Here is a 17,842-nt window from a genome sequence, read left to right as displayed (position 1 = left end):
AATGTGTATACAAAAAGAATATTGGATGATCAATGAAAGAGTTTTCAATAGAGCTTTTCCTATTTCTATAAACAAATTAAACTAATACAAACTGCTGTTGACGTTTTCCACTATTAGTTTAATTTGTAATAATGAAGTGTTATTAAACTATTTTAAGAATCATTATCTATAAACTGAATCACTATATTATCATTATTACTTTTTAGTTATTCTATATTATAAGTTGTACAATATGTCTCACTTCATTTTCTAGTGTGTTTGCCAATGATATATGTTTAGAAGATTCATGTGTTAGACTAAACCATAATTGTCCATTTGGTCGAATTCCATTTGGTTGTTCATCTTTTGTTAAAATAAGTGCATCAGCTTCACGCCATCTTTCCATCCCAATGGTGTACATGGGCTCCAGTATCCTGAAGGAACAAATGGAGTATGAACCAATCGTTGGTCACCGGCTACCATGGGACTCCATCTCCTCACGATGCTCCACTACCTTGTGGGTCAGACCTTTAGGTCAAAGGCTCGAGGTGTGGCCCCTAAGAAAACCACCTGCTTCGGTTTGGGCATCCGGCCAGTATCACAGCCCTCACAAAATTTGAATGATTTACGTGGCGCATATCTACTTGGTGCCTCCTTGTACCAATGCTTATGTGTTTAAATAAATAATCTACTTGGTGCCTCCATCACCATATTACAATCATTTGTGAATAGTGTACAGCATTATGTTGCTCCATAATCATTCCATATGAAATTGTGTTCATGAAAAATATCAGAATTGTTATTATGTGTAAAATATTGTCCATTTTCAAATGTAATTTGATCCATACCACAGAAAGCTAGGTTGGTTCATCAAGATAAGCAAGCTCGACCACCATATCAAGGTAGCAGCAACGGTGTAGCTGACTGATAATTACGTATTTTTCCCCAAATTATGTTAAGATATCTTGAATTGTGACGTTGAACAATTGGAATAGAAATGGTAGCTTATTGATAATTCTAGATGGAGTGGTACAATCAAGAGATGAAACCGCTGTTAATCAACTTGAGGGTTTCAGTAGTTCGGTAGGTAGTCTCAGTTTGCATAGAAGAGAGAGATCGCTGTAAAATACTCCAAAATGGAGTTACATAGTAAACCTATAAAGACCATTATCATTTAATCTCATTGTTTTTTTAATAAACATTTTTATATATCAGTGTTAGATCCTTATTTCGCATTAGACAATATCTTTATTAGAAACAAATACATTGTGAGAACAAGCAACGTAAAATATGATATCATTAGATTCATTAGAAATTAATGAATCATTACGATCATCAGCATCCCATATAACATCATAAGAAATTTGACCAGAAATTGATTCATTTGAAACATTTGTGCCATAATGATTTTCGATTTCATTTGATGTGATTAGATACTTAGAATGTGTGGAACCTGATAAAAGAACATTTGAACATTGGGTGGAGTTTATCTTATTAAAGAATTTGTTGATCTCTTCTAACACAAAATGGTTTCTTATTGCTGTAGTAAATGTATCAGTTTTCTCGTTAAATAGATCTATAATTTTTGAGTTGGATTCCGGATTTAATTGTTTGAGCATGTATTCCTTCAGTATATTGATAAGCGTTAAACGGGATTTAATAACCACATCTTCATCAAATTGAAGCATTGATTTTATTTCTTACATTTTGTAACTGCAGCATTTATTGTAAACATGATTTAATAAAGAGCGAAAGTTTATTTATAACCAAAAACAAAATTTGAGGGCAAATAGAGTTGACTGAGTTATAACTGGAACTAGATAGTTCAATTGTTATGGCTGTTTGTTATCCGAAATCACCGTCACCACTTGTCATATCCGCATCAGTTATTACTTATACTCAAAAGAAGGAACCACTACAATTTCCACGACGAAAAAGTAAGAACACGGAAGGCTGATACAAGCAAAGATTTACTAACTCTAAAACACGACGACAACTCGAATAGAAAATGAACTCATTTATATATTGATTTGCACAGATATTTGAACATAAGTTAGTAAAAAAGTCACATATATGTAATTATAACAAAGTCGCACATTGCATGTCATGCTGAAAATAGGTTACGTCAATTTAATGCAAGAATATCGTATCTTGAATAAACATCATACTGAAGTCTATATTTTATTTATTCGAACATAAATATTGGTGCAATGGGGCGACGAATACATTTGCACCACACGAGTCACTTGATTTGTGTGTGGGTTATGATACTTCCCGGATGCCCAAACCGAGGCAGGTGTTTTGCTTAGGGAGCCACACTCGGTTTGTAATCAGGGTCTTCCAACTCTCTTATGTGGATCTTCCATATACACCAACCCGGTTAAAAGAAATCTTCTGAACTATGTCGAGATCATTTGCATTCGTCTCAGCAGAATGCATCCAAGACTTAGTGAAAATAAAAAGCAAAATAACGAATTCCATGACATATTCTCGGTTACAACAATGAACTTGAACAACTGTGGACACACATTCGACTGGAAAAACGTTGAGATATTGGAGAGAGAATTCTAAAAGTACCAGAGAGTTTTTAGAAGCTTGACACTCAGTTCAAGCAGCAATCAACAAACACATTGAAATCTATCAAAACTATCGACCAATTAGAATAATCATGGACAAATATAGGATCAAGAATCAAATTAATGGCAGATAAAACCAAATTAAAGAAGTAGGCAATGACAGGATAAGGGTCAATGACAATCAATCAACATCGAGTTCGACAGGATAAGCTGTGAGTCATATGTAGAGAAATTCGAACACTCCACTTATACCTGAAATTTGTACTGATGATATTGTTCAGAAGAACAATGAAAGCTCTGTAACCAAATCATCCAGCTCAGAGAACAAAACTCCACCCAAATCATTCACCTGAGCTACAAATCTTTTTCATCATCTCAAATACAACAGTATATTCAAAAAGCTGAATAAATAGAAATAGTACCTATCTATTTAGAGCCAAAATAAAGTTCTACTTTTTTATTTCAATGGTCAACTTACTGAATTATTTTTACTTAACGAGTCATATAATCTCTTCAGTCTGTTTTCTTCTACATCAAATCTCAGAGGGTGATTTTGAATGGAAGTTTCATTAATAGTAGAATACATTTTGTGCAATTTCATAGCCAGGTTGAACTCTGAAGAGTTTGAAGCAAATATATTCCCATCAATCAGTTCCATGTTCTCTGATAAGAATGTGTAACTTTCATTGTATATACCATGATAGAGTAAACTTAGTGAGATGTTGATCAACCATATGATGAAAAGGGCAATGAGTATGAAGCAAATGGCTTTAATTCTAAGAGTCCATTTATCACGTTGCGCAATCATAATGTAAATGCCAACCACGTCAAACCCTCATGGGATAGTTCAGTATAGATACAAAAGATGATAGATAAAAGCATGATGAGAGTATGTTAAGTAATAAATTTAACAAGTTAAATTTGTTTCATTTCAAGCTTCGCTACAATGTACTCCTAATTTACTATAGGCTTATTGGAACATTGTTTTAAGGTTTTTCATTCTACGCCAATAATATGACAGATAGCATTGATTAATTATTGTTTATTACCAAATGTCAATATTGAATGTTATAGTAACAAGTCAACTGGAACACTACTCGATCTACTCTCGATATCCTGATTTCAGATTAGTGTAAAAGGTACATGAATAAATAGGTGACTAACCCAACAACAACGTACAATAATTAGGAAAAATACAACTATGTCCAAAGCTGGGAATTAGAGTAGAAAATAGGGTGCAAAATATGTTTAAATTACTATTGCTTCGGAACAGATAAGGGTATGGCAATGAATCACACATCAAACGAAAGCTTATGTAACGTAGAATAGATTAGGGACAAAAATAAATGTTAGTGTTTTACAAGCTTTGCATAAAATGAAATAACGTCCCGAAAAATTGCTTTCGTAGTTTGTCAGGGCTTCTTGTTCCCCTGTACACACCAATTACTATTCTAAAGTTTGGACCATAATGTTAAAAATCCAAGACTCACTCCAACTAAGCTATTCGATGTTATCTAATATCAATAACCATAACATACACAAGGTTAGCTGAGCGCATGGATTGTTACCTGAATATTGAGTTGTAGTTGATATTATGTCTGTTATAAAACACTGAAATCGATGCGGTGAAACATAAAGAAGTCTTCTGACCTGTGTATACTATGTAATTAAATAACCGATAATAGGTGTTCTCCAAACTTTCCCATTACATTATACCACATAAAACCAATGCACTTATTATAATAATTGGTTCCATGTATATACAGTCCAATCAGGCGAGACTATAATTATTTATGGACGAACCAATCAGATACAAGGTAAAAAGGCTCGGATTTTGGCGTGAAATTCACTCATCCATTTGAATGAGTGGAGTTTTGGCATTTTAGCTTATGTTAGTTCGTGATGAAAACCGTAAATCTAACTCCTTGCCTTAACCATCAACTGTAAATCATAGTTCTAATTCATCACACTGGTTTACAACCCTCATTTGGTCCTAGTTATTAGGTGGACACTCTCAAGGTTACTCTACCGTCGCTCACAGGTTGTCCATAAATATAGTCTCATCTAAAATGTTTATGTGCAGGTTAAGAACATCAATTGAAATATGATAAAATTTTATAGGCATTGGAGGAAATTAACTTTTAGACTTAATCTTTGGGCATCTTAATAAAAGCTTCACATTTAAGTTTGTATAAATTAAAGATAAAAACGGTGGATGATGGCTAGCAGTTAGATCCAGTTTGATGTGTGTTTCGTCCTATTTGTCACTGGTTAGCTGGATGTACCTGCATCCGAAAGTTGATGTTGACTCAGGGATTCGAACTCAGCACCGTTCGCCATGTCGTTAACCAATTTGCTACTGATTCCTGATAACCACTTGTTTCTGCAATGGCATGAAGTATAAATTTATTTTGTATTATTTGTTTGAAACTTCCCATTGATGTTCAAGACTGAAATCGATCAGTCCCGGAGTGAACGTGAACTCTCGGATGCAGGTATATCCAGCTGATCTGTCCCAAATAGGAAGAAACGTGCATCAAACTGGATTCCACCACTAGCCATCATCCATCCAAGCTTAGAATGCTTGTGACTTGAAGTAATATCGAAGCAATCCGTACAGGATGCACATATACCAATAGGCGATAAAAGTGAATGACTTTTGATGAACTAACTGTGATATTAAAATGCTGGTATAAACAGATTAAGATTGTCGCTATTGGAACTACATTGGTGAAACTACAATTTTTGGACGACCTTTGATCGACGCTAACATGATCTTGAGAATGTCCACTTACTAGCTAGGATGGGTTGATCACTGTAACAAGATGGTCAGTCAGTCACTCATAACCATGATTTACTACGCGTTATTCACGAACAAAACCCATGGTAATAACCGATCGTGCCTACGGAACATTATGAAAGCGAATCATCGCACGGTAGGTCTGCAGTATGCATTGGCGTGTGTTCAAATAGTCTAAACTTCCATGTTTCTTCAATAGTTTTCATAATGTTGACTGAATGGGTAGTTTTGGTCACTTCGCAGTGTACAACATCAAGCTGGGAGACAAAGCACAGACTCTGTAATGCTTTTCCTTTTGTCAATACAATCAGAAGAAAATAACTTGCCGGTTTACAAACATCACAGGAATTGACGGTACTCATAAATCCTTTAAAGAAGGAATCTCAATCTACTAGTTGGTGGCATTGGATACAGTCACTGTGTTAGCATTTGCGTGCATAGTCCATGCAATATAATGACACTGTTAACTGAATAAGTCTCTATGAAATACGGTGGGCATCGTATCACTTTATCATTCTACTAAAGCTTGTTAAGATTTATGTAACATTTTATTTTATTCAGCTGTAATATATTCTTTTCAGTTGATAACATCTCTATTATAGTACCGATTCTTCAAACCAAATTAATTATCCGCGTGTCATGAATTGAATATATTCATTTAAAATATTCATAAAGTGTGAGGTAACCTTCCAAAAGCATTCTTACAATTCAGTGATTATTACATGTTATAAGCCCAAATTATGCTTACTATATATATTTAACGACAAAGGCTTATCCAGTATAAAAATTCACCTTGCGTGTGAAACATTCACACTAGATAGTATTCATATAATCATTAGTTCTAACTGAAAACTATTTCGTTTATTCATATAGATGTACGTATATATTTAAATATATCACCTGCTACAAAAGTAAATCATTAACTTATTATAAGCAAAGATGGATGGTGGCTAGCAGTGGAATCCAGGACGGGCGTTTCGTACTATTTCGGACTCGTCAGCTGGATGTACCTACATCTCGGAGTCGGTGTTTACTCCGGGCCTCGAACCCAGTACCATTCACTTCAAATGCCATCGCGTTATCCGCTTAGCTACTGAGCCCCGATAGCCACTTGCTTGTGCAATGGGGTGAAGTTTTATTCACTTTCTATTGTTTTACTTGAATCTTCCCATTGATGTTTACGACTGAAATTGATCAGTCTCTTATTGGCATATGTGCACACTGTGCGTATTTCCTCGATATTGCATTCATTTCCAAGCATTATAAGCAAAGATAGGACGAAACGCGCGTCCTGGATTCCGCTGCTAGCCACTATCCATCTTTGCATATAATGCTTGTAAATCAATGCAATATCGAGGCAATAAGCACAGTGTGCACATATGCCAACAAGACTGAACAATTTCAGTCGTAAACATCAATGGGAGGATTCAAGTAAAACAATACCAAGTGAATCACACTAGTTTCGATAAGTCGCATTGTAAAGTGTGCTACCTATATTGACATAAGTAGTATATTACGCGAGTCAGGAATAGAATGTCTGACAACAAAAGTTTAAGAAGATTGAGGAGGAAAGAACGGAAACAGAAAGCAATTGGTATGGCAATACAGGGACAATAAAGTCTGAGACAATTAATGAACATTATGTAAATTAATTATTAGATGGAAAGTCCATGGTTCAGCGAGACCTACTGTAGCCTCGGTAGAGAAAAAGCCTGTCTACATCACCTTACCATTCAGAGGTGATTCAAATAGCCTTTTACTGAAACAACGACTTAAAGCAGTCATCAATAAAACCTATTGCGCAGCAAAGGTCATCATCAAAGAAAGAACAAGGTGCATGCTTCATTCAAAACCTAAAGTACATGGAAACGATTGCGTCACATCCCACTGTGTTTACCAATTTAAATGTGTGTGTGGTCACACATACATAGGGAGGAGTAATCGTGATCTCAACATTAGGGTGAGTGAACATGTACCCAAATGGCTTCAGAAACAAATACAATCAAGTGAACCGATAAGAGCAGAGGATAAACATCCATCATCCTCTATTGCTAAACATATAATTGAAACAGGTCACAAGATTGATCTAAATTCAGCTTTTGTAGTGCTGTATAAAAGTGTAAAAGGGCGTATACTAAGGTTCATTGAAGCCTTAGCCATACGAAAATTCAAACCCCTTTATGTGTTCAAAAACAGTTTGTTCTTACCTTAAACCTACCCTGGTAATATTGACTTATTATCCAGAGTGATTAGGTTTCAAATTGTGTTCACATTATTATTATTATTACTCTTATCATTATCCTTATCTCCTCTTACCCCGTTTCCTGTCTAGTTGACCTTTTATTTTTATATATAAATGCTCTTAACAAGTATATGTGTGACCAGATTGTTCGAAATGTATTGCGCTAATATTTCACATAGTTCTGATAATCTTCGTCTTCTCATTGCATTATCGAAATTTATCAAAGGGACTAATTGTTTTAAATTTCTTAAAAGAAGACTCCCTGCACATACTATCAAAAGGTTAGATGAACTTGTCAACCTTAAATGTAAAATTGTATCGGAACGCGTGAAACTGAACTTCTACAAATCTTGTTTGACGAGTCACATATTCCCAAATCAACTATACAAGAATTTACGTTCAAGTAAATTACAACCAAATATTTCAAATCTTATTCGATTGTCGAAATCATATATAGATAAGTGCCAAGACAAACTGATCAATTTAATTGAATTACACACTCAAGCATTGCCTATATTAAATGAAATATCTATAGTCTGCCATATTAAATTCACCAACTTTTGCAGTAATGTCATTTCGAAAACAAAGGAAAGGATTAGTAATAAGCTCGAAAAATCTTGTATTATTACTAATCAAGTTAATTTATTCCCAGTAAATCCTGAAAAGTATGTCACTAATTTATCCTCCATTGTATTATCTGCTAATGAAAAGGAAGCCCTTTCTCTTGGTTTTAATTTCTCCGTCCCTATAACGCAAATGTCTGAATTGGAAATAAATGCCCAGTTTGAAAATCTATATGATCAACTGAGTACTCTAACCCCTACGTCTTCAAATAATCAAAGCTGGTGTAAAGCTAAACTAGTGGATATAGCACACCAATTTCATAGTGTTGGCCCGAAGCAGAGAAGCATATTAACTTCTCAGCACTTTAAATCATTAAAAGAACTACGATCAAACTCTGATATTGTCTTGTTAAAACCTGATAAAGGATCAGGCGTAGTTATCATGAATAAATGTGAATATAAAAGTAAGATGTTATCTATCCTTAGTGATGACAGTAAATTTATGCCTGATGTTGAATTTGGAGGTATCAGCAAACTAGAAAGAAGAGTAAATTCAAACCTAGAAAAATTGCTACTCATGAATATTATTAATAAAGAGGAATTTAACTTTCTAAAACCTATGGGTTCCGAGTACCCTCATTTATATGGACTGCCTAAAATTCACAAACCTGATGTTCCTTTACGTCCAATTCTATCAATGTGCAGATCACCTACACATAATCTGGCTAAATGGTTAGCAAAGTTGTTGGATCCTATTCGAAGACATCTATGTAAGTATTCTCTAAAGGATTCTTTTGAACTGGTTGATCATTTAGATGACATTAATATCAAGGAAAAGACAATGTGTTCATTTGATGTAAATTCCTTGTTTACAAATGTACCTTTAAGAAAACGATTGATATATTATGTGATTACATATCTGAAAACAATTTTCAATCACGTGTACCTGTAAAACTTCTTAAAGATTTACTATTACTATGTACTGACAAAGTTCAGTTCACTTTTGAAGGTGAATACTTTCGTCAGATTGATGGAGTTGCTATGGGTAGTCCGCTAGGACCATTACTAGCAGATGTGTTCATGGCACATGTTGAAAATCAGACTGATGAATTAATCGGGAACATGTCACTTTATAAGAGATATGTGGACGATATCTTAGTTGTTTGTGAGAAAAAGAGGATATGTACGGTTTATTAAATAAACTCAACACTCTCCAAAACCATATTAGTCTCTCATGTGAAGAAGAGAAAACGATCAGCTTCCCTTCCTAGATATACTCCTGAGTAGACGAGAAGATGGTTCAGTAAAGCGATCTATTTTTAGAAAACCAACGTGGACAGGTCAATATCTTAGTTATTATAGTTATTGCCCTGTGCAATACAAACGTGGTTTGATAAGGTGTCTTTTCAACAGACTCGACCGTATTTGTACCAATGACGCCATTGATGATGATGTAAAGTTGTTAAATAAAACGTTAATAGAAAATGGCTATCCTCTGAAATTCATAAATAGATGGAAAGTCCATGGTTCAGCGAGACCTACTGTAGCCTCGGTAGAGAAAAAGCCTGTCTACATCACCTTACCATTCAGAGGTGATTCAAATAGCCTTTTACTGAAACAACGACTTAAAGCAGTCATCAATAAAACCTATTGCGCAGCAAAGGTCATCATCAAAGAAAGAACAAGGTGCATGCTTCATTCAAAACCTAAAGTACATGGAAACGATTGCGTCACATCCCACTGTGTTTACCAATTTAAATGTGTGTGTGGTCACACATACATAGGGAGGAGTAATCGTGATCTCAACATTAGGGTGAGTGAACATGTACCCAAATGGCTTCAGAAACAAATACAATCAAGTGAACCGATAAGAGCAGAGGATAAACATCCATCATCCTCTATTGCTAAACATATAATTGAAACAGGTCACAAGATTGATCTAAATTCAGCTTTTGTAGTGCTGTATAAAAGTGTAAAAGGGCGTATACTAAGGTTCATTGAAGCCTTAGCCATACGAAAATTCAAACCCCCTTTATGTGTTCAAAAACAGTTTGTTCTTACCTTAAACCTACCCTGGTAATATTGACTTATTATCCAGAGTGATTAGGTTTCAAATTGTGTTCACATTATTATTATTATTACTCTTATCATTATCCTTATCTCCTCTTACCCCGTTTCCTGTCTAGTTGACCTTTTATTTTTATATATAAATGCTCTTAACAAGTATATGTGTGACCAGATTGTTCGAAATGTATTGCGCTAATATTTCACATAGTTCTGATAATCTTCGTCTTCTCATTGCATTATCGATATTAAAGTATGGTTTTTCTATTTCATCAAGTAACTCTGTATTCTCGTGCCAAGTATGATTCGTTTGTCCTTACCTGTATTCTCCTTCATTACAATATATTTAGTATATATGTAACATGTCATTAGACTAATTGTATGTACTTAAATTGTTAGTACCATGTTATGAGTAAACATTCTATTAGAAATTCATAAAATACGATTATTTACAACATTATGTTTATTAGTTTTATACTATTGTAGGTCAATTTTTTTAAGATTTCAAGTACCAAGATAAGGGTGACCTTATTAACAAAACAGTTTTCATGAGATAAGTATTGCACAATGAGTCAAATAAACTGAATTCTAAGGGGTAGGAATGTTCAAACTTTTGACACACATATAGCATACATGTGTCAGTCATTCAATCAATCAGTAACAACGTGGAACTTCATATGTACCTATATCAGTTCGAGTTGCCATACAGAGATGCAGTTGTCGATTCAAATCCCAAAGTGGTAGAGGTGGTAAAATTATAAACAGTCATCGGAAAGATTAGGGTTTGAAGATGCTATCCAAGGAGTATAATCCAGTGAAATAAATTTGGAAAGAGAAGAAACGAGACAAGGAGAATTCAGAAGATTAGAATTCGGGAGAACACAAAGAGTGGATGCACTTGAGCCATTGCAAACGATTTTCAGCCATGTCATTCAACGTCTCTAGCCATCGGTTGCTATCGTGTTGTGGATCCCAACCAGTTGGTCTACACTTACCAACACAACTCAGTCCACTTGTCAGTGACCTCATGAATTTGTACCATGTTTTGGTCGTTCTTCCAACCTACTACTACACCATAAAACATCGCACGTCGTGGCAATCGGTGGTTGGGAATACGTAACACGTGTCTCAGCCATCTCAACTGACCAAGTTTCACTGCTTCGTCAATTGATTTGCCATCCTTACCTAGTACCCGTTTCCTAACAAATGCGTTACTAACTCGATGGTCCCAGGATATACGAGCAATATTTCCAAGACACCTACGATCAAATACTAGTAACCTACGGATATCCTCTACTCTTACTGGCCATGTTCCACAGCCATAAAGTAGGACGGAACGAACTGCTGCGCAGTAAACCCGTCCTTTGGTTGATAGACTGATATCTCGCCTACGCCATAAACGACGAAATTTGGGAAAACCCAGGTGCTCCTTCTATATCCGTGCTGAGATTTTGTCACACACCAGACCACAAGGGCTGATAAGACGCTTGTGTACAGTTGTTCAGTTCAAAGAAAGATTAACAACTGAAGTTATGAATATCTTAGTGAATGTGTTCTAATGTTCTAATGTGCTCTAATATGCTGATTAAGGGTAGCGAATTACTGATCGGACCAAAGACGCACAAACGCGAAGAACGGCCTAGGGTTCCGATTGGTCTCGCCTTCCTGTCTAACCCAGCCAGTTGAGTCCAGAACACAAGTCTCAGCCTCGGATATATGAATCATTATATTTCAAACATACTTTGTTTATATACTAATCAAGCAGACCACATCGTGCCATAAAATAGAAAATAACATTGTACAATAATGACCAACAGGAAAATGACACGTTAAACAAATATTGACCAATAAGATGATAGCATTTCATGTCCAACGATAGCATTAGGCTTAACAGGATAATTTTTGGGATATTTTCCTGAATATCCCAACAGAATGGTAATAGTCTGGATCAAAGTTTTTGATGTGAACTGAATGATAACATGACAGTTATTGATTAATAAATGATTTAATCCACCCATAATGTCTATTCCTTTCCAAACCACATATAACATAGATGACAGCAATAAAGGATGTTGAATTAATTAGTCAAATATATTTGTACTAAAGGGCACCGGATACAAATGCACCACATGAATCACTTGATTTGTGTGTGGGTTATGATACTTCCCGGGTGCCCCGACTGAGGCAGGCCTAAAGGCCTGATTCACAAGTCAGTGGAGCAACTTCAGGAGATGCAGTCCCATGGTAGCCAATGGCCAACGACTGATTCGTACTCCATCTGTTCCCTTAGGATCATGGAGCTAATGTGCAATGTTGGTTTGGAATCAGGGTTTTCCAACTCCCTTAGGTGGACTCTCCGTGTCCACCAACCCGGCTAAAGCGCCGGACATTCGCTTATCGTCCTTTGAATTTTGCAAACAAAACCCGTGGTGCGAGAAGGTAGTGTGTAAGTCTTCTGTGTCAATGGCTGTATACGCGTGGTCATGTGAGAGCATTTCGAGAGAGGAGCCAACTCGGCCTACCTTCGGCCTTACTAGAGCATTTAGGGGCGCATTTTGGATAAATTTTAAATCTATTGACTCACGTTCCTGTCAGGCACAAAAATTAACATTTGAGCAAGATTGAGCGTATATTTAGAATAGATTTGTTTTGAGTAATAATTTATCTGTTTGACCATTTCCCTTAAAAATCTAAGATCAGAATCTCATAGAAGACGCTGTAATTATATTTAATTCGTTGAAAATGTTTTAAATCAAGTTTTACATATCATGTCTACGGATTGATTTCGCTAATATTTTGCTGACCATGCTGAGATAACCGGACTAAAGCTGAATATTCAAGTTATAGAAGCGTAGACAAAACTCTATTCTATTCAACCTGTTGATCTTCCTTATCTGTAACAAGATTAATACTTTTGTTAATTAAGGTTTTACAACTGAGACTTTTGTACAAAACGCATGAGGCGAACCATAATCTAAGTATCTGTCAGAGTCTGTTATTTTCCTGAAAACAATTATTTTCAACTTATTATTATGTCTTCGTACAACTAAACAATCGACAAACGCTAGTTTGTGGTCACTGGATTTTATTTCCTTTGTTAGCTTAATGCTCTCCGAAATGCTGTTTATATTTTCAAACATTCCGTTTAATGATAATAAAAATATCATCTAAATACCATTACCGAACTGTTGGCGGACACACACATCTTCTGATTGCATTGGTTTCTAGGGTATGCATGAAAAAATTTCCTACAATCGGAGAAACTGGTGAACGCATTGCTAAACCTTCTTTTTGCCTGTAAAGGTCTTCTCGAAGTGTGAATAAGGTGGATCGTAAACATAAGATTAGTATCAGTGAAAGTTAAGGATAGGTTCCCAGAGGAAGAACAACAGAATGTTGACTATGAGATCGACTGTTATGATTGTAATTCAACTTATATGGGAAAAGCTTCCAGACAATTGAATGTGAGGTTGAAGAAACACAAACAATGTTTGAAACATGTTCCCAAATCCTTGGTTGATCTGAAGAAACTTGAGAATAGATTGGCAATAGCGCAAAAGATTAATTTCTAAGGGACTAAAATACTTCAGTATAGTTTTAACACTCACAAAGTAAGAATAACAGCAGAAGCGCTGTGCATATGGACGAACAAGAAGTGAAAGGATATTATTCAACTAGCAAATATTCGTTAACATGTAACTGAACCCCTTCTCTTTCCAACCTGTTTATTTCACATATATTGTTATTCTGACTGAAATTAATGTAGATTATTTTGGCAACAAAATTATTTATTTGATTTTTGTTCTACATGCACTTCAATGATTCAGAAACTATTTTTTCAACTTTCAATTTGCATTTTTGTTTTATTGATTTATTCCTTCATATAAACACACATTAACACCGAATATCAATCATTAATAATTCGATCTTACACACACACGTACAATCCGTTCAGTCATTTATTTAGACATTGTGGACTTTTCACATGATTCTCATTTAACTTATTCGTGTCATTCTATTTACTAAGGTGAAGATGTAAATATGGTTGGATAGTGGATGTGTCGTTCGATTTCGTAGATTGGTTGAAGTTAGATATTAACACCGTTGGATGCTGGCACAGTGGTCTAGGGGTTAAGCGCTCGCGCGCGAGACTCATAGGTCCTGAGTTCGAATCTCATGAGGCGAGGTTGAGGAGTCCCACAATAGGATGAAACGGCCATACAGTGCCTCCAGGTTTTCCATGGTGGTCTAGCTTCAGTTGACTCATTATCTCAACCATTGAAATTACAATAATATTCACAAACACCCTCAAATATGATTTGATCAGCACAGGATTGTCAAACGGTGTTTATTTCTTTAATGATTTCGATTATTACTTGAAGAACTGCAGACAAGGTTGTTGGGTAGTGAATTTGGATAAGTGTTAAAGGACTAAAAAATTGTATTTATTAAAAATCGTTTAAGTGGAGACAACAAAAGGGGTATCGATTTATTGCGTTGGAGGGTGACCAGTGCAAGAAAACTGATTGTGGAGATTGTTGAATTTTTATTGAAATCATAAGTTAGTATGAATGAAATAACTAATAAAAAGTAGTAAGTACTGGATGGTTATTTATTCTAAATATCGAACTACTCGGTTGTGCATATCCATGGTTCTACCTCCTATGACCGAACCTAAGACGTTCAGCTTCGTTTGCCAACGCTTAACCTATGATCGCAATCTTAGTCAAATTTATTAGTCATTTCATCCCTTGAACTGACACATCATTTTCTCACTAGTGGCTAACTGTGATAAAAAATTTCCGGAATTCTAATAAGAAGCTACGTGGTTTACTGGTATAGAGTGTGAGGAAGGTATATATTAAAGAAAATAAATGATGGTCGTGAGATGTAGTGGATTGATTAAAACCCGAATTTTACAACAATACCTTCCATTTTTATAGTCTAGACGTTAAGCATTCTCATGAGACACCGAAGGTCCTAAATTCGACCACCTGTATCAAGACATTAGGTCCACACGACTGGAAAGTCACACACTCAGTGGAAACAGCTGTCCATTGCTTCTAACTTTTCAGTGATTATCTAATTTAGATCTGTTTTACAACCTCAAGAATATATAAATGTATTTAATTAGCTTAAATTCAAAACTGAAGGAATCGCTATGTATCAGTCAATTACAAAATAGATACCATAACATAAAGCCAATATGCTTTGTCATTGATACATATATATATATATAAAGAGATGTTAATTTTTACAATCACAACCATAGTGTTATTTGGAGTAGAGTAGAAGTATCAAAACTCTTTACAATTTCTTGACGTTTACAACCGCTTACACAACTCAACTCAAGTTAAGAATCCAGTTTTTTGAGAACTCAGAATAAATGTTCTATTTCAGTATAACCTATAAATCCGTATACTTATTTCCATTATAGTTATAATTTAAATTCTTTCTATATATTTCATCTAGTTCATGTTAATTCATAGAGTCGGAAGAGGCTTTGTGGAGATTTTCGAAATTTCAATAGTTGAAACCATGAGTCAATTGAAGCTAGACCACCATGGAAAACCTGGAAGCACTGGACGGTCGTGTCGTCCTGGTACGGACGTCCTCAGCAGTGCGCATCCACGATCCAGCCCCCCACGAGATTCGAACCCAGGACCTATCAGACTCGCGCGCGAGCGCCTAACCTTCAGACCACTGAGTCGACAGCGCGGGGACGGGATCGTGGATGCGCACTGCTGAGGAGTCCGACAATAGGACGGAACGGCCTTCCAGTGCCTCCAGGTTTCCCATGGTGGGCTAGTTTCAATTGACTCATGACTTCAACTAGTGAAATTCATAGTGTCAACATTTGAAATATAACATAATTCATATTCTAACCTGTGAATAACTTTCAAATGAATTCCAATTAATTCAGTTGTAAATTTAGCTATATACTATTGATAGGGATATAAATCACGTTAGTTACTTATTCCAAAATAACATATGTTTAGTTTTCTATTGAATTATAAATATACAACTGAATATAGTTGAGATATCAAATCCAATAATCCTGCTTGTAACAGTATGATTACTACACTGAATAAATTACTGGGGCACGTTAATGTTACGTCCTTGATCTGTCTACCCACTTTTGGTGTTAAGGCTTCTATCACCTGATTGGTTGACAAGCACGTGAATGATAGAAGACAAGACAACTGGAACACTACTCTATCTATTCCCGATATCCTGATTACAGATTAGTGTAAAAGGTACATGAATAATAAATAGATGACTAACCCGACCATGACGTACAATAATTAGGAAAATACAATCATGTCCAAAACTGGGGATTAGAGTAGAAAATAGGGTTCAAAATATTATGTTTAAATGACAATAGCTTTGGAACAAATAGTGCTATGGCAGTGAATCATACATCAAACGAAAGCTTATGTTCTGTAGAATAGACCAGAGAAAAAAATAATAAATGTTAGTGTTTTACAAGCTTTGCATAAAATGAAATAACGTTCCGAAAAGAATAGCTTCCATAGTTTGTCAAACCTTCTTGTTTCTCTGTTCACATCAGTTAAGTATAAGGATCGAAAAGGCAATGGAGCAACTTCAGGAGATGCAGTCCCATGGTAGCCAATGGCCAACGACTGATTCGTACTCCATCTGTTCCCTTAGGATCATGGAGCTAATGTGCAAAATTGGTTTGGAATCAGGGTTTTCCAGCTCCCTTAGGTGGACTTCTCGTGTCTACCGACCCGGTTAAAGCGCCGGACATTCGCTTCTCGTGGTGCGAGAAGGCAGTGCGCAAGACCTCTGTGTCAGTGGCTGTATACGCGTGGTAATGTGAGAGCATTTAGAGGGGAGGGCTAACTCTTTCCACCTTCGGCTATACCAGAGCATTTGGTTGTTCATAATTCTTTTACATCTAGTTATTACAGAGTTGAATACTAGATCTCTCATGATCATAACATACTTAACAGTAAACTCAACAACACCATCTACATGTTGATTCTGCATATTTTATATTACTGTCTTGATGAAGATATTCATGAAAGTTTTCAAAGAGAAAATTATTGACTCTATTCTTTATAAATATAATTAATAAAATCTTATGGTTGTTCCATAGACATAATGATGGAAGTAGTTAATGTTGAACAAATCTATTCTTATTCTACTAGTAAGAACTGTTTTTACTGTTAATTATGTACTATGCATGAACTGATAAATAACATTAGTACACAGTAGAACGAATATATATACATATTGTTAATTGAACGCTATACTCGAACCCTAAGCTGTTATCGTAACCCCCAAGCTAGTACTACACAGCGATCTGAACATGAGAGAAAAGGCGCAAAATATGCGAGAAGCATTCTGGAATGCTACTAAACATGGTAGCAGTATAGTAATCAGCCAATCAGAAACTCTACATGTGACTTTTCACTTTCTTGATGTTTCTGGCTAAGCTTCAAGTGAACGCTGATTGGATAAAATGCTTCTTAGTGTTTTCCCGACCATTACTTGTCTTTTGTGAGAAGTTTTCTGGATCACACCAACAGTATATTACATGGAAAGTGAATGAATACTAAAGTGTATTGGATAGTTTTTTACTTCGAATTGC

The 17,842-nt window shown here is 35.6% G+C and overlaps 1 protein-coding gene across 1 annotated transcript; it reads right to left on the bottom strand.

The window, feature by feature from the left end:
• Nucleotides 1-249: 249 nt before the first annotated feature.
• Nucleotides 250-4,671, bottom strand: MS3_00001067 (uncharacterized protein). Its single transcript, XM_051208579.1, has 2 exons — nucleotides 3,034-4,671; nucleotides 250-1,692 (listed from the first exon to the last, which is right to left on the bottom strand). Exon 2 carries the CDS (start codon nucleotides 1,665-1,667, stop codon nucleotides 1,215-1,217), a length of 453 nt encoding a protein of 150 aa, XP_051070285.1. The 5' UTR covers nucleotides 1,668-1,692; nucleotides 3,034-4,671; the 3' UTR covers nucleotides 250-1,214.
• Between the last annotated feature and the right edge of the window lie 13,171 nt (nucleotides 4,672-17,842).

The sequence above is a fragment of the Schistosoma haematobium genome, chromosome ZW (assembly GCF_000699445.3).
Source record: "Schistosoma haematobium chromosome ZW, whole genome shotgun sequence".
In the NCBI taxonomy this organism is placed as follows: domain Eukaryota; kingdom Metazoa; phylum Platyhelminthes; class Trematoda; order Strigeidida; family Schistosomatidae; genus Schistosoma; species Schistosoma haematobium.
The sequence above is the reverse complement of the archived record's forward strand: the minus strand, read 5'-3'. Positions and strand labels throughout refer to the sequence as shown.